This window comes from Lepidochelys kempii, chromosome 24, assembly GCF_965140285.1.
Source record: "Lepidochelys kempii isolate rLepKem1 chromosome 24, rLepKem1.hap1, whole genome shotgun sequence".
NCBI lineage: Eukaryota > Metazoa > Chordata > Testudines > Cheloniidae > Lepidochelys > Lepidochelys kempii.
The window spans coordinates 3,323,058-3,340,743 of record NC_136403.1 but is presented as its reverse complement, the minus strand read 5'-3'; the positions used below and the strand labels follow the sequence as shown (position 1 = coordinate 3,340,743).

The 17,686-nt window shown below is 48.1% G+C and overlaps 1 protein-coding gene across 1 annotated transcript; it reads left to right on the top strand.

Annotated features, from left to right (window-relative positions):
• Nucleotides 1-5,952: 5,952 nt before the first annotated feature.
• On the top strand, nucleotides 5,953-16,924 carry LOC140902713 (CD48 antigen). The gene is made up of 4 exons (XM_073323075.1): nucleotides 5,953-6,207; nucleotides 10,010-10,330; nucleotides 12,462-12,725; nucleotides 13,748-16,924. The coding sequence occupies exons 1-4, from the start codon at nucleotides 6,153-6,155 to the stop codon at nucleotides 13,840-13,842; spliced, it is 735 nt and encodes a 244-aa protein (XP_073179176.1). The 5' UTR covers nucleotides 5,953-6,152; the 3' UTR covers nucleotides 13,843-16,924.
• The last annotated feature ends 762 nt before the right edge of the window (nucleotides 16,925-17,686 follow it).

Here is a 17,686-nt window from a genome sequence, read left to right as displayed (position 1 = left end):
GTTGGTGTAAATCAACTGAGCTCCAAGTTACTTATCCTGGTTTTACACAGCTGTGAGAGGAGATTCAGCCCCTACTCTTCGGGGAGGTATCTAAGGGGCAGGGAATGGCACTGGAATTTGATGTTCTGAGTTTTGGTGACTGAGTTGTATAAGAGCCCAGACCCAGGTCTCGCGTCATCCTGAGGAAGATGACTATTACCAATTGTTTTATTTTATACCGGGGAGCCCAGTGTCTTGTTAGAGTGAGCAAGAGTCAAAGTGACTAGAAACAAAAGTGAAACTGACCAGCCAAAGTTTGTCCTGGCTGAGGGAAATGCAAACCGGCAGAATAGAGAGAATCAAGAAGAAGTTTTGAACCTTCCAGTGACTTCCCACACTTGCGGGGGTAGTGGCTTTGGTGGGCTGCTCTTAAAGATCTGAATCCTGGGTCAGGATATTCCCCTCCAGTTGCACCCTGTGAAGCATGAATTGGAATCACTAACGCGAAGCTGTATTGAGAGCCCTTGCCATGCCTGCTACAAGAAATAAGTTCAGCGAGGCTGGGGAAATTGTAATGTCCCGGTGCTCTGCAGAATTTGTGTGTGTGTGTGTGTGTATGTATAGAATTTCCAGCCCAGATCCTCAACTGGTATCACCTGGCACAGCTCTATTGAAGTTAATGGAGTTATGCCGATTTAGGCCAGATCTTTAGCTTGTATAATGTATTTAAAGAGATGTAGCTGTGGGAAGAATACCTTTTGTATTATATTGTAGGTGAGGCCAAATGCTCAGGAAAAATAAATACTACTGTCTGACAAGTAGATGTGAGTACGAATATCTATTGTGAGTATAAATACTTAGCTTTTGTACAGCATTTTTCATCGGGTCTCAAAGCACCTGACAAATATACCCTTTTTTCTGACTGCAAATGGTTCATGAGGTTTAAGTGGAATGTAAGTATTAGACAGACTTTGTCCTGGCCCTTGGCATGAGGGTGAATTTCAATCTCTAGACACATCTGCCATTGACATCACCAGAAATTCTGCACAGAGGGCTTGATTTTATACCCATTGGAATTAATGAGAAAGTTCCTGTTAATTTCCAGGTGGGAGAGAGGAAGATGACCCTTTGTATATCAGCAGAGGTGTCACACTGATAGCTCACGCAACCGAGCTAAACAGTAAAGCTGGTTGGGAAGGTGCTTTGGATGGAAAATGCTGATTCGTTGACAACAAAACCTTTTGTGGAAACATCTTGGTTTTCATCAGAAGACTTCGCAGGTGCAGGGTGGGATTTCTAGTCAAAAGGAGAGACAGCAAGGCCCCAGGTCAGTTGATAGTCTGGGGGCGGGGGAGGGCACTCACCTGGATGTGGAAAACCCAGGTTGAAGTCCCCACTCCAAATCAAGCCACAGCAGGGCCTTGATCTTTCATCTTCCACCGAGCAGGTCAGAGCCTTCATCACTGGTCTATGCTGTAGCTAACTTTTTGCAAAGCGGAATTCTCGTTTTCCGGCCAGCCCTATTAAGTGGACTGATTCCCTAGAGCAGTGGTTCTCAACCCGTGACCCAGGGCTGCTTGCAGCCCAATCAGCACCCAGCTGCAGCCCATCTGACATCCTCAGGGTCATACAGGGTAGTATATATATGGTGTGGATGCGGCCCACATAACACAGAGAGAGCTGCCTTTGTGGCCCATAATGGCAAATAGGTTGAGAACCACTGCACTAGGGCAATCCCGCTGGGTCCTTCTTTTACTGCCTATAAATAGAAGCAGACAATATATAGCCCGATCTATGGATTGTGTACTAATTATATCGATAACAGCGAATTCTTAAGTAATTGCTCTGAGGGTTTTATTTTATTAAATCAGGCCCAGTTTTATTAAAATTACTGTTCCCTTGGGAACCCTGCTGTGCACAATTGTGACACTCACGCTTTAGGAACCCTTCAGTGTTTGTGATAACTCACTGATACATTTAGCAAAGTCACAAACACTCAAATCCTACAAGGTAGGTAGAGACAATACCGAATGTCCATCAGAACATCCATAAACTTGCACCATCCCTTGCAGACCAACCTGAAATGTTAGCCATTGTCTTCCTCCTCACCTTCCCCCTCATCACCAGTGGCCAGCATCCGGGTACCTCCCCAGGGCTACATCTCTGTCCTCCTGCCCACAGGCTGGGATACAACTTTTATTATACGTTATGCTGATGCCACTCTGTCTAATGCCTATTCAGTAGGGGTTTCTCCCCTCTTCCTTCCTTCCTCTCCCCTCCCCTACTAATGTTGGGGTGTCCTTCTCCTACAGGTTAGTGTATTAATGAGCTCACCTTTTCGTCAATTTGTTCCTCCCTTACACATTCTATTCCCAGGTTTCAGAGTAACAGCCGTGTTAGTCTGTATTCACAAAAAGAAAAGGAGTACTTGTGGCACCTTAGAGACTAACCAATTTATTTGCGCATAAGCTTTCGTGAGCTACAGCTCACTTCATCGGATGCATACTGTGGAAAATACAGAAGATGTTTTTATACACACAGACCATGCAAAAATGGGTGTTTATCACTACAAAAGGTTTTCTCTCCCCCCACCCCACTCTCCTGCTGGTAATAGCTTATCTAAAGTGATCACTCTCCTTACAATGTGTATGATAATCAAGGTGGGCCATTTCCAGTATGATTATCATACACCTTGATTATCATACACATTGTAAGGAGAGTGATCACTTTAGATAAGCTATTACCAGCAGGAGAGTGGGGTGGGGGGAGAGAGAACCTTTTGTAGTGATAAACACCCATTTTTGTATGGTCTGTGTGTATATAAATCTCCTCACTGTATTTTCCACTTTATGCATCTGATGAAGTGAGCTGTAGCTCACGAAAGCTTATGCTCAAATAAATTGGTTAGTCTCTAAGGTGCCACAAGTCCTCCTTTTCTTTATTCTGTTCCCAGTTCTCCAAAACTTAGGGGTGACTGTTGGGCCATTTATCTGTGCCAAAGTTCATAGGCTGCAAGCCTTGGGCTGACTGCTGAAGCCAGTGTCTGACAGGGGACAGGCCTGTAGGGTCGTTGCATTACTGCTGAATAAAATAAATGCTAAAGCTAGCTCTAGGGGCTACAGACAGAAGATGAAGTCCTATTGCAACCTGGCCTTGAGGCTGATTCTTGTCTTGCTGTGGGGGTTTCAGCTTGAAATTTCAGCTCTTTGTGTTTCTAACAAGCGGAAATAGTCTGAAGGCAACTGCTCAAATTCCACAGACTTGGGCATCCGTCAGCACTTCCGGCTCCAGCCAAAACTGTCATGTTACCGTAACGTGCGTTAATAGGCTGGTTTGCATGTGGAGACAATCTGCGGTGCGTGCCATTAAGGCTGATGCACTGGTTTGCTACACAGCAGTAAAGTTGCTCTCATGTCTTTGCGCATTTCCATCATCAAAATATAATAAGGCACGTGGTAGGTGTTCGCTCTCCAGTCAGTTTCACAAGCTGGGGCTCTCTCTCTCAGCTTGTGGATTTCTGACTGCGGGTATCGATCTGACTGCGTGTGCAATGTGAAGACAACAATGTCGCCTGGGTAATGGTTAGTTCATAATAGCGTCTCTTCAGTGTTAACACCAGATCTTCCCAGTAACGGATGTGAACCACTCGGGGCTGAAAGTGGGTCAGTTCTCAGCAGGCATTGCAGATTCCCCGTCGTTTAATTCGCTGCCAGTTCACTGCTCCAGCCAGGTTCTAACTCTTGGAGACCGCTGGCTTCCAGCTACCGCGTGTGGGAGCATCTTAGCATTCCCTTCTCACCGGCTCCCCTTGAACTCAGCAGCTTAAAAGCGCTGGTGCGTCTTACCCGGCACATTAGCTCACTGCATGAATTTCACTGCCATTGCTGCTGACATCAGTGATTACAAATAAGTGTTTACTACTTTGTGCAGTGTTGTTGTAGCCATGCTGGGCACAGGATAGTAGACTGACAAGGTGCGGGCGGTAATATCTTGGACCAAGTTCTGCTGGAGAGTCAAGCTTTCAAGCTAAACAGAGCTCCTCTTCGGGTAATAAACGATATTAGCTCCCCTTGTCGCTCTGTTTACTACTTTGACACTTCTGAGCCGTGCTGCTGAGAGCAAGGAGCTGGATATTACTGGACTTGTGGACTGCTCTGTGGGTGATGCACAAAGTCCCAGAGTTCAGGCAAGCATCCCTGTTCAGGAAAGAGAGCAAGCCTGGGCTTAATTTTAGGCATATGCTTTCAAATTGTGGATAGAGCTTAATCACATGCTTAGAGTTAAGCGTATGCATAAGTGCTTTCCTGAATCGGGGTCTACGTTGCAATTACTGAGCCAATCAGCTACTGCCCTGTGCTACCACTGAGGGCATGATCATCTACAAGAGCAGATGGTGGGTAAAACCTTATGGCTGCTGATGCTGTGAGAGAGGGCAGGCTGAGGTTATCAGCCCGGCATTTCCTAAACTGCCTCTCCCATCTCACTTGTGAGCTGATCGCATCCGAAGCAGAGCGGCTGAGTCACAAGCACGCAGGCCCTGCGATGCCATTCGTAGGGTCACTTGAGCAGACCCGTGCTGCAACTGGCCGGTCGGCCCACTCAGCTGGATAGCCAAGGCGCTGCTAATGGGGCAGATCTCAGCCGATGTGAATCAGCGTCTCTGCACTGATTCCAACACAGCGCTGTTGGTTCACCCACGCAAGATGTGGCCTGTTTGTGCAATGGAGAAATGTCCCCAGATTGGTTATTTGTAGCCAGAGCTTAATTTGTAATGGAAGAGGTGCCGGGGCTCAAGCAATTTCATAACTGATGTGGCAAGCCCCCAGGTGCCGGGGCTATGACCTGCCCAGCCCTGGCACTAATTAAGCACTGTTTAAAGCAGCTATACAGGATAAATGTTTGACCCTGGGGCCTGAAGTTTGACCCTGGGGTCTCATTTTCACCAAGGCCCCTTTATACCACTGGTGTAAATGGTGGATTCTATGTAACCTGAAGTCTTTAAACTATGATTTGAGGAGTTCAGTGATTCAGCCAGAGGTGATGGGAGTGGGTGGGTGAGCCTCTGTGGCCTGCAATGTGCAGGTCAAACTAGAATCACGATGGATTCTTCTGACTTTAAAGTCTATGACTCGGCCCGGCTGGGGAGGGCCGCGTTACAAGAGATGTGACTCCGAACAATGGCAGGCTGCGAGGCATTGTCTTGCAAGGACCAAATATTTTGGGGTTCCTCTGCACAGCTCAATGCCTCCAGCCCAGCACAGTCTCTACGGAGAGTGACACCGCCCCTGGGATTCTGCCCAATGAAGGGGCAGGTTAGCCGCGCTCCTTTGCAAGGGGCTGCAGCCATTCCCGGCACAAAGGCAGCCAGCGTGCTACAGTATCCTGGCTGCAGGGGTGAAAGTAGGCTAGTACGGGCCAGTACAGTGTACCGCTAAGAAGCTGGTACCGGCCCTTATGCAGCCGAGGTGAAAGAGCTGCCACGGTAGCACTTTAAACATCGCTGCCCCTTTTGCCCCCCCCCCCATTGGTGACCCTACCGGCAGGGCTGCAGATGGGGGGGAGGGGCAAAAGGGGCAGCTGTCCCGGGGCCGGTGATTTGAAAAGGCCCAGGGCTCCTGGCTGCTGCTAACTGCGGCAGCGGCCAGAGCCCCGGGGGGCGCAGTCCAGGCAGCGTGTGCCCCCGGACCAGTCAGTGTTTAATATCACTTTCATCCCTGCCCAGCTGAAGGAGATTCTGATTTACAGCTGCCTGGACTCCGAGCCTTTCATTGGCCTCACTGGCTTGCTAGCCTGTGGAGGGAGAGAACTTTGCTGCATGAGAGTCTACGCCTAAAATGCTGTATTCATACACTGCAACTTGCTCAAGGAAGTGGTTTTCTTTGACAAATTGTCACATGCTGCAAAAAGGGAATTTCAACTGCTCTTTAGATTAGTTGAAAAGATGCACTGCACTCCTCGTTAAAGTAACTGTTTTAAAATCGGTTTGGCCTGTCTCTCATTTACACCAAGCCCTTTTTATCCCAGTGTAAAGGGGCCTTAATGCAGGTGTACCTGTAATTTAGTCCCGTATTAAGACCCTTTTACACGGGTGGTGTAAGTGAGAATCAGGTCCTTTGACAACGTCACTTGATTAGAGGACATCCTGGTTTTAGATTGCCGCGAGGCTGGGGAAGATGGCGGCAGCCGGTCAAACCTTTGCATACCTGGTGGTGCTCAGCAGCTTACAAGGTACGCTTTTTGGATCTGGGTTGCAGATTTGGGCTGTGTGTCTGCTCGCGCGTGCTAGTGATTTGATTCTTTCTCAAACTCCCCTGCCTTGTGGTAGATAAGTTTTATCTTGGAGGGCTGGAGCGGGGGGAAAGGATATAAATTCTGATCCAGTGTTTTGCCGACATTTCTTTACTAAGTGGAGCACGGCTGCCTTGTTCCTTTCAAGTTACAGTTTTCAGGCTCATCACAAGAACAGGCTTAGAAACTTATTTTTTGTGTTTGTTTTTTAAATGAAAGCCCGTTTTTTCCATCGCAGAGACCAAAGCCGAGGGGCTCGCACAAGTCGCTGCATCAAAGCTCCAGAGAGATTGTTAGAGCTCATTAACTGTATTTAGCTGGGTTGCTGGAACAGACATTTCCTTACCCTGCCTAGTTTTTCTTCTCTGAAGTCGGTTAGAACTGTGCCCATGGGCTAAACCCAGGCCACAGACTGGAAAGCTCCAGAGAAAACTTCTAGAGTATTTCAGTCTCCAAGGATCTAGAAGCTCGTCATTTTTTATCATTGACAACATTTGTTCCTGCACGCACTGAAATTAGGGCCATCAAAATCCACACTTCTGGTCAGAAGGGGTTGTTTTTTTCCTCCTGCGTATAGCATTCTAGTGATCAGGGGAATCAGACAGGGGTTTGGCTCTACTTACTCCGAAATAGGGATTCCATTGTTGTCAACTCTTGTGAATTTGTTGCGAGTCTTGGTATTTTCTAAAAATCCCCAGCTGCTGGAGCCCTGTGATTATGTAAGAATCTCACTTTTTTTTTAAAAAAAAGAATGCTAAATTTCTAGCCCTTGTGGTTGTGGAGAAAAGCTTGAAAACATGATCCATAAACATTCAAAACCCAGCAGGCACATAAAAAAGAACCCAAAACTAATATTTTAAAAAAGACAATCTCATGCGTGAGGGACCTCATTCGTGATTTTGGGAGGCACAGGGTTGGTAATATGATGGCGGTGGTGTGGGGGAGGGAAGTTGAAAGGCCCAACTTTTTAGAGGCGTTTCAGTGCCTTCAATGCTGGTGTAAAGGGTGGTGTATTTGTTAATGCTTATGTCATCCATTACGTGTCTAGGGCAGGTCACGTGGTGTTTGTGATTTCCCCCTCCCCCTTAGTAATGGCTTTTTATGGTAGTTCTTGCATACGGGAGAAGATGTCCAGCTTCGTAGGCGGAGTTGAAACAGCAAAATCCACTCTGTCACCATCACACAGCAGCAACGGTGAAGCACACACAGCGAATCAAGAGACCATAAAGTGGTAAAAGGAGCTGAACTTACCCCAGAGTCAGCAGCGGTCACGTGTAGGGCGTTTTGCTTGATCCAAACAAGAAACAATCACCCCTAGCTCTTCTCACCCATGGATCTCAATGGGCTTTTTAAATGGGTACCGTTGTCCCAATTTCAGAGTGGGAGAAACTGAGGCACAGAAAAGGAAAGTGACTTCACCTAGCAGGACAGCCAAGTATAGAAGCCAGGTCTCCTGAATCCCAGTACAGTGCTCTAGCCACTAGACGATACTGCCTCCAGTGAATAGCGCACACTCTGTTTGCTAGATTACCAATTCAAAAGGTCCAGCTTATAAATATGAATGTGTTTAACACACCTGGTGTATGTATATGTCTGTCCCCTCCCACTCTGGTGATGGTGGGGTAACAATCTGCTATCGCTACCAGCTAATGGAGTTAGTTACTCCTTTAGCTCAAGTGTGAGACTTTAGCTCTGACTGCTGATAATTGCTGACCCTAAAGATGACCCCTGCTGGATTTGCTACTTGTGTCATTCATGAAAATGCTCTTTCCATGATTTAAAACAAAAAACTCCCTCAAAAGATGAAATGGCCTCTGAAACAGGAAATGATGGGGACAGGCAGTGGCTCAGCATAAAGCAGCCTCTCCTGCTAATTCCGGGCAATTTGTAGATGGGGAGGGTGGGCGAAACAGGAAATGTAAAGGACGAGGCCATTGGTATGTTGGTTATTGATTAGGACCCCAGAGAACAAATTAGGGGCAGGAGAGAAAATAAAAAAGGGTGCAATCTAAGTCCAAACTGGAAATAAAAACAACACTTTGCACTCCTGTAGCAACTTTACTTACCAAGGAGCAAAGGATGCAGACCTTAGCTGAGCCTTACCACAGCGATCTCTGGGAATCGTTATACAGAGGGGGAAACTGAGGCACAGAGTGAGGCAGTGACTTGCCCAAAGTCAGTGAGTTGGTGACAGTGCTGTCAGGGTGTAGCCGAACTTGGCAGGATCCACCTGTTAGAGCAAATAAGGGAAATATTGGTGCATGAATTAAATCTGCCCAGGCTGGAAGAATATTCTGTCCCTTCCTGCTTCATGGCCGCAGTGACACTTCGTGGGGACTCCCCCCTGCACGAACGGCTGCTGTGCATCGTGGGAGATGTAGGCTGGAGGAGAACAGGGGCGGGAGGTTCTGCACTAGCCCAGCTGGGCACAGATGAAGGGCGAAACATTCCGTTTGGATTTTCCCGACAAGCCAAAGAAGAAGTTCATTTCCCACGGAAACTGTCATTTTTTGCGGAAACCACATTTGCTGTTTAAACACCCAACACAGCCCCCTCCCCCGCAGATATTTCTAGGACCTCACTGCCGAAGTAATCCCAATAATTTCAACATAAGAAAGCAGCATGGCAGAATCCTGCCCCTGGCAATAAACAGCCCACGCCTGCTCCCGAATGCCGGTTGGGGGCACTGACCCCAAGACATGGGCGTCCCCCTCTTGCCAGTCTCCCTGATCTCTGCGCTTTGAGGGACAGGCAGTCAGTGTCCTTTCATCCCGCTGGGCAGACCTCATTTGGCCTGTGTCTCCCCCGCGACACCGGCCACCATTCTGCCCAGGGATCTCCATTTCCGTTAGTGGTCTGTCCTCTAAACGGCGTTTCTTCCCCTCCTCTCCAGCATTTTCTTTGCTTCTTCTTGCTCTTCCTTTCACTTCTCCCTTTGTGGGTCACTTGCATTTGTGCTAACTCACCCCTCTGTCCAGGTGGTACCCCCAGGCCCCAGTTAGCTCAGGCATCAACTCTAATTTCCCCCAATGTTCTAGACAATCTCTTATACGTTCGTCCTCGCTGATACCAAAGTCACAATGCTCTGCTTGCTCCAGGCCCCCTTGGACACCGGCAGGCCCTTGTGCGTATTATATTGTTGTTGGGAAATAAATGGTTTGACAAGCCTTTTCAGTACAAATATCAGAGTGGTTCAAGACCTAGTGGCCCGCAATCAAGGCTCCGTTTTTCTAGGGACTTACAACATAACAATACCTAGAGCGAGGGCTCTTTGCGGCTGTAGATCTGTGATACTGGGTCCGGACACCATAAGGGGAAGAACAGAAAGTTAGGCCCAAAAAGGAGCCGCTGAGCCCACTGATTGCATGGTGTATTGTTGTACTATGGGAGTATATTGAGTAAGTGCTTTTGTGAAAGCTTGGAATAGTCTGAACATGATGGTCATTATGCAACATCGATACAGACTGGGGTTAAACCGGCCTCAAGGAACGCTCCATTGCTCATTTTGGGGGGGCCTAAATCTTCTGTTCTCCACTGGGAAGGGCAGTCTGGAACCTGATTGTCACAAGAACTCAAAGTCCTTCACAAAAGAGCCAGTAGCATTATCCCCATTTTACAGGGGGAAACTGAGGCACAGCAAGAGGCATTTGTGCTAGCTTGTCCCAGTTCACCCAACAACTAACTAAGAGTAACGCTTGTTCCTTTGCTTCCCATTGCAACCCTGATTTTTGTCTGTTGACAGCTTTCGAGGCCACAGAGGTGCCGCACAATCAGGTGAATGGGATTGTCCGTGGCATGGTGTATCTAAACCCCAAACTGCCAGTCCCAGAGGAATACAAGCAGATCATCTGGTGGTTCGATGAGTCCCTAAAGATCCTGACTAAAAAACGGAATCAGACAGCGGTTTACCTCAATGACGTTTTTCATAATAAACTGTGTTACCATGAGAATCACACCCTGGAAATTGTCCAGCTGCAGAAGCAAAACAGTGGCATCTTCCGGATAGAAGTGGAGAACAACCAGAGCAAGACGCAAAGTGAACTTATCCAACTGAATGTGTACGGTGAGTCGGGAGCGGCTTCTTCACACAAGGGTCAGGGATGGTGAGGTAGAAGGGCCCCGATAATGCACCTTCCTCTCTCCCCGGCCCGAAATGCCCACAAGGCAGGGGAAGGAGCAGGTAACAGCCTGGATGGGACAAAGAGGCTCCTAGAAATGGGCCAGATCCTCAGCTCAGGTTCTGGGTCCAATGTTCCATCGCCAGAGCTGTTCTTTCTGGAATCTTTGTGGCTGGGGCTTTAAGAGGAGGGGTCAGGTACCGACCTTAATGACATTCCTGTTTTGGGATCTCCCACAACGGACCAAATGGGAACAGAGGCAAAAGCAGATTGCTGCCCTGCTGGCAGAAGGTGGGGTAATGGAGCCACCCAGACGTCTTCAAGGAACAGCTACACACACGTCAGAAAGCAGGGGAGACCAGCTAGTGAGAGCCAGGAAGGCCACCGGGGAAGGGGGCTCCATAAAAGAAATGAGTTGATAACCCATGACAGATGACAGAACGAGGAGTAATGGTCTCAAGTTGCAGTGGGGGAGGTTTAGATTGGATATTAGGAAAAACTTTTTCACTAAGAGGGTGGTGAAACACTGGAATGCGTTACCTAGGGAGGTGGTAGAATCTCCTTCCTTAGAGGTTTTTAAGGTCAGGCTTGACAAAGCCCTGGCTGGGATGATTTAACTGGGAATTGGTCCTGCTTCGAGCAGGGGGTTGGACTAGATGACCTTCTGGGGTCCCTTCCAACCCTGATATTCTATGATTCTATGATTCTAACCCCCCCAGGCTAAGCTGGTAAGGGCCAGGAAGGATGGTCTTGTAGCCAAGGTACTGGACTGGCATCCAGGAGATTTGGTTTAGTCACTTAGGCCAGTGTTTCCAAAAAATAACTAAGGATTTGGGATGCCCCATTTTCTGGGCACACTTTAAAGGGACCTGATTTTCAGAAAGTGCTGAGCATCTGGGCTCTGAAAATTGGGATCCTACAGGGGATCCAGAATTGAGGGACACACAAGTCACTAGTCACGTTTAAATATCTTGGCTTAAGGCCTTTGCCAGGGGTCTCTCCGTGCTTCAGGGTGTGAGGATATGGCCATGGAGTCCTGAGAGATGCTGGGGTGAGGGAGGTTATCTAAGCAACCAGACAGACCCTAGGGTCACATGCACTCTGCTAGGTGAGATGGTGGGTAGACAGGATTGGCGGGGGGGGGGGGGGAATACACAGGGAATTTGGTACTGTTGATCTAATGTATCTGGTCCAAATGGGGTGTATTTCATCACCCCCAAAATGCTGAAGGAAAATAATGAGATCTGGAAAACATGCTCTCCGGTGGGAAACTTTTTAATGAGCTTATTCTAGTTAGCTTATCAAAGGGAAGGTAAATTGGTGACTCGCTCTCAAAGCAGTTCTAACACACGGGGAAGGTCTCTGAAGAGCCCTCTCTTATCAATCTAGCAGATAAAGGTAGAACAAGATCCACTGGCTGAAAGTTGAAGCTAGAAGAAAGTTTTGTCTCATTTTGTGTTTGCATTTAACGGGGATGGAAATGAACCATTCACACAGCTCACCCAGGCATATGGTGGATTCTCCATCACTTGAGGTCTCCACATCATGGTTGGACCCTCTTTCTAAATGATATGCTCTCATCCAGCCACAAGTCAATGGGTTGGAAGCAGAAGCCATTGTGTGAAATTGTCTGATCTGCATTACACAGGCAGTCAGACTAGATGAGCATCATTCAAAGATTCCAAGGCGTGAAGGAACCATTGTGATCATCTTGCCTATCCTCCTGGATACCACAGGCCAGAGACCTGCCCCAAAACAATTCCTAGAGTAGATCTTCTAGAACAATGTCCAATCTTGATTTAAAAATTGTCAGTGATGGAGAACACATCACACTCCTTGGTAAATTGTTCCAATGGTCAATTACTCTCACCGTTAAAATTTTATGCCTTATTTGCAGTCTGAATTTGTCTCGCTAATAGACCCTTCTGTATAAAATCTATACAAGCAACGTCCCCAGCTGGTATAAATCAGTTTCATTGGAGCACCACCAGTTTACATCATCTGAGGATCTGGCCCATGGTTAGATCTCTGTCATGGTTTGGCCTGTTGTTGAATTTCTCTTTTCCCTATTTCCAGAGCCTGTCCCTAAGCCCAGTGTGAAAGTCACCAACAGGGACAACAAAGATGGATGGTGCAATGTCACCCTGGAGTGCACTGTGAACGCCACCCAAGTGGCCTACCACTGGTACAAGAATGAAAAGGATTTTGTGGGCAAAAATAGCAGCACACTGGACGATCAGTTAAAGTCAGAAAGTCACGCATCTTACAAGTGCGTCGTCAGCAACCCCGTCAGCGAAGAGGCGGGCTTGGTCTATTACAGAAGCCCTTGCACATGGGATGGTAACATTCACTTTGCATTCATTTATCTTGCTGCGTCTATCTGGCTGTGCAGGTTAGCTATGCAGCCACTCTGGTTCGGTCTCAATTGAAGCAGGGCAGCCGTGGTTTTGGTGACTCTTGAGCGAGAGTCTCGTTCGCTGCTCCCCAGTGTATATTTCCCTCCCCGGGGGACCCCAGAGCAGTCTTCTACTGACCTGCCCTGGGCTGTGAGTTGCTGTGAAGCTGCAGTCACCGTGGTGCCAGACTGGGGATGCCAGGCTGCTGGGGGTGCCGCGGGTGGGATGAGGGATCCTGGCCACGCGGCGTGACGCTGCCCAGGGTTGGAGGGACTGTGGGTGCCTGTGACACAGGAGAGCCGCCTGCTGATGGGCTGCCGTTCGGGCGAGGGGCTGAGTCCTCAGGGGGTCGAGGCCAGTGGTTTGGAGCTCGAGGTCGCAGGGGCAGTCCCTGGCAAGGGCCCGACCAAGGGGGTCCATTAGAGGCACCAGTGCAGGGCATGGTGTCTGCGTTAGCACAAGGCACAAAGTGATGCAGCGGCTGGGGGGGCTGGGGGGGAAGGCACAGTGCAGATAGTGTGTTCTAGGGGGATCCCAGACGATTAGCCACAGGGACAGTGCCGTTGCAGCCGGGCACTGGGTTCCGGAGCCAGCTGTGAGGTTCTGGGAGCCTGTGTCGATAACTGGGGGGATCCTCTGGGGTTTGGGGGTGTCTCCTTGGCTCATTCTGCACAGGGAGGAGAGAAGAGTCATCCTGGGTGATTGAAGCAGCGGGGGGAGCTCTCTCTGCACGCTCTGGGGGATATGGGGGGGCAGAGCGCTCAGGCCAGGGACAGGGCTGCTTTCCCTGTGTTTTGCTGTGCATCCTCTCTTTGCTCCCCTCTCCTTCGACCCCTGCCCATCCTTGCCCCTAAAGTCTACCCCCTCCTGTGGGTTTTCCATGGCAGGGGCGAGGCAGCCCATTTGTATTATTGTTAATAAATAGCCGGCAGGTGCTATAAATAACAGGTTCTTGTCTTGTTTCAGAGAAGAACTCAGCCGTGCCCTTGTCCCTGGCTCGGAAGACCGCCGATTCCATCCTGGCGTTTGGATTTCTCCTCCTCGTTCATAACTGGGTCTAAGGCTGCCATTCCGGTGAAAGCCAAGGGAACGCAACGATCTCCTCGATTGCCTGCGCTGGTCCGTTCCCGGGCAGACCTGGTGAAACGCACAAGACCAAAACGAACTCCTGAAATAACTGTGTTAGACAGGTTTCAGAGTAACAGCCGTGTTAGTCTGTATTCGCAAAAAGAAAAGGAGTACTTGTGGCACCTTAGAGACTAACCAATTGATTAGAGCATAAGCTTTCGTGAGATATCCACCATCTTGGCCAGCACACTGGGGATTGAACCAGGGACTTAGAGAACTAAGGAGAAGATGATGTTGCAGAGACAAGGCCCACTACTTGGGTGCTATAATAGCCTCACTTTCTCTGCAGATGGAGGTGGAGGTGCAGGGAGGGATCCTGGCTGTTTGCTGGATAAGAACAAAGGTCCTAAGTCAGTTTAAATTCAGGCTATTTATCCAAAAGTCCTTCCTTTGTTTGTTGGGATCTGGAGAATCAGTTTAAAAGTGCAGCCGCTCCAGGTTGTGGGCATAGTTGCCAACTTTCACGCCATAAATAAGCACCCTGACTTTTTTGATTTATTGTGAATCAAGCTAATCCCACTTCAAAACAAGGCCAAAACAAGCCAATCCCTAAGTACCTCAACACTCTATGTGACTAGGTCCCCCCGGCATGCAGTCTGGGACTGTGGTGGGCCCACTGTGCACCCCTGACTCTCTCCCCACCTTGCCCCTGTTTGCCCCTTGTCCCCCTTTATTCCCCTTTGCCCCTGCTTGCTGGGAGCAGATTATAAAAAGAAAAAAGAAGCAACAAGCTACAAGCCAAAAACTAGCCAACAAGCAACTCGCAAGCCACTTAAGCCAAAGACAAGCCCAATTTCTGTGGGTTTTTTTTCACGGGTTGGGCATGTCTGGTTGTGGGACCTCTTTGGAGGTGTTACAACCTGAGGGATTTTGCATAACAACCCCCCACTGTTCTGAGTACCTGGAGAAGCTGTGGCCTCCCTTCCCGGAGGGAATTGACATACAAGCCAGAGCTGCAGAAGAGCTGGTCTCTCTCACCAACAGAAATGGGTCCAATAAAAGAGAGAACCTCCCTCACCTTGTCTCTCACACCAACTTGTCCCTGGCACACAGCGATACATAAACTTAATTCAAGAAGGTTAACCTGTATTCAGTAGGGTTTGTCCAGGAAATTGCCACACCTGTGACAAATTATGAGGGACCTGGGAGAAAGGAAACAGACCAGGGAGAAAGAAATATCTGGGAAGCCTGCAGAGAGGTGAGGGCAAGGAAGGCTCTCTTCCCAACTGGGGACGAGCTGGGAGAAGGGGACCAACGTACTTCCTCCCAACAGAGGAGAGCTGCAGACTCCTGTTTTAAGGAGAGAGGTAACAACTGCCTGAATTAACCTGCTCCAGGAGGAGGGTGGGGGTTTCTGCCGCAAGGAGAGACTGGGGGGTAGCCCAGGCTGGGAACAGGGCTCATGGGGTGGGCTTCAGAACAACTCCAAAAGCCAGGAGAGCCTCTGCTTTATTAAAGATGTTTGTTCTGGATTATTTGGCACCAGCTTTTATTAGGAATCTCGCCCCCTGGGGAGTATTATTGAGTCAAGAGGCCTGAAGTGGAGTTACTGGGTTCCTGAGAAGGGAAAGTGAGGCAGGGAATGCCACACTTAGCCAGAAGTGGGTGATGCTGCAGGGCAGTCACACCCCAGGACAGTAACAAAAGGGGCAGAAGCATGAAAGAAAGAGTGAGCAGGAAACAAACAAATACTCATGGCTAAGATGCCAGTGTAATGGTGGTGCCCACAACTCACGCTGCTTGCTTGTGGCTGTGATACTTCGGGGAAATCTCTCTGTCTAATTTCTGACTTTGGTGTGAAGTTATGAACTCGCTGTATGTACCTTTACCAATATGGAGCAGCCTCTTGGCCTCTCTGTTGTCCTTTCAACTCCATGTCGGAGGGGGTAGGGGCAGCGGCCTAACAGTAGGGGTCATTTAACTTAAGTGCTCAGCCATTGAAATGTGATCACTCTAGACAAGGAACTGGCTCCAAACTAGGCTAGCTGGGGTGAGGTTGCCTGGCAGTGAAGACACCTATTGAGGGTGACAGGGGAGTCACCTGACAGAGGAGACTGGAAGGTTACAAAAAGGGAGGCACTGATCTAGTTGGGGATCGTTCTTCCTTAGCTCAAGAAAGATGGGAGAGAAGCAATGCAACATGTAGGTGCCTAAGGTGTGAGCCCTGCCTACCTACCTGCACATAGATGGACCAGGCACTGAATTAGAGACCAGGGCTCTAGTCTCAGCTCTGCCACTGACCTACCATGGGCAAGTCACTGTGCCTCTCTGTGTCTCAGTTTCCCCTCCTAACTTGGTCTGTCTGGTTTCTTTATACTCTGCAGATCGGGGACAGACTGCTTATAGCACCTAGCACAACAGGGCCCTGAGCGTTCTTGTGGCCTCTCACACTACTATAATACTAACAATAAAATTGATTGTGAATCGAGACCCTTTTTATTGGTTAGCAGAGCGTTACCTATTGCCCTCAGCATGTGAGTCTGTTTGTTGGATGCAAATAGCTGGTTTTGATGAGCAATTTTCAGGAACTGTTCAGTTCCAGCTCTTTCTAATTGATGGTTAGTGACTGGTTGCTAGGTCCTATGGTATCATTTTTGCCCTCTGGTTAGGTACCTGAAACTGTCTTAGAGAAATATCTGGGATAACATTTTAGGTGACTAACTATTTACAGTAAAAGTCTAAGAATCTTCCAATATTTGCAAACATTTTCATAATGACCTGGTAGTTCTCCAAATAATCATGACTAAGATAACAGTAAGTCCTACTGAATGGCAGACAATGCTGCAGAAATAATAGCATGCAATCATCTAATTAATTAAACTAAAGCAGACTCACTAGGGGCAGAGTTAAGGTTGCATGGACATCACCAGCTAGAACATTTGCAGGCTTTCGAGTGCAGAGATGCATGAAATATTTCAGGCAAAAAACTTTTATTTGACAAAAATGCAGATTTGGGCAGACCAAAATTCTGAATTCTGGTTGATTTTGGTGAATTCTTGCTCAAGCATAAAGAAACTCGGAAAAGTCAGAACAAGCTGTTTCCGAAAGATGTTGTGGAATTTCCCTCAGGTTTATTTTAAAAATTCTTTAAAATGTTTTTTAAAAACTCCAAATGAAACAAAACAGTTCAGGTCATGTGATAAGTTTCATTTGATTCAAAATGATTTTTTTTTTTTTGATTTGCTGAAAATTTTTTTGGGAGTCATCAAGTCCAGGTCCCTGCACTGAGGCAGGACCTAATAAACCTAGACCAGCCCTAACATAACCAACCTGTTATGTATTTTCCCCCACTATGGAATGCACGCATGGATGTAACACATACACACTCCTGTCTTTTGTGTGGTTCTGAATGTTCTCAATCAGTTACGCTCCAAACAGCTTTGTCCTGCTCCTTCCCTATGTGTTTACATATTTAATGCCAGTGGCCCTCCATTTCTGGTCCTTCCTGTATGCAAACTGGTGCTTAGACTAAATAAATACCTACAAGGTCATGTTTTTCCTCTCTCCTTCTTTTCCTCTGGCAGGGAAGGGGTTAAATCGGGGGACTCTTTGAAGTTGGTGGGGAGGAAGGAAGCTGTTGGAATGTTCCATTCGCCCTGCAAGGGCGTGGGGGAGAGCTGTTCTATAACACGGTTGTACAAATGAGCCATAAAAATAATCACCAGACTCACAAGGATAAATCACTAGACATGAGTGTACACAAATGTGAACTGAAATTGTGTGTGTGTTGTGGGGAGGGGTTAATAGATTCCTCTCCTCTTCATCCCCGTCCCCCCA

Coding starts and splice junctions, on each gene's coding strand:
- LOC140902713 (XM_073323075.1), top strand. CDS start 6,153: ATGGCGGCAGCCGGTCAAACCTTTGCATACCTGGTGGTGCTCAGCAGC. Junction 6,208..10,009: donor GGTGCTCAGCAGCTTACAAG/GTACGCTTTTTG, acceptor GTCTGTTGACAG/CTTTCGAGGCCACAGAGGTG. Junction 10,331..12,461: donor TATCCAACTGAATGTGTACG/GTGAGTCGGGAG, acceptor CCCTATTTCCAG/AGCCTGTCCCTAAGCCCAGT.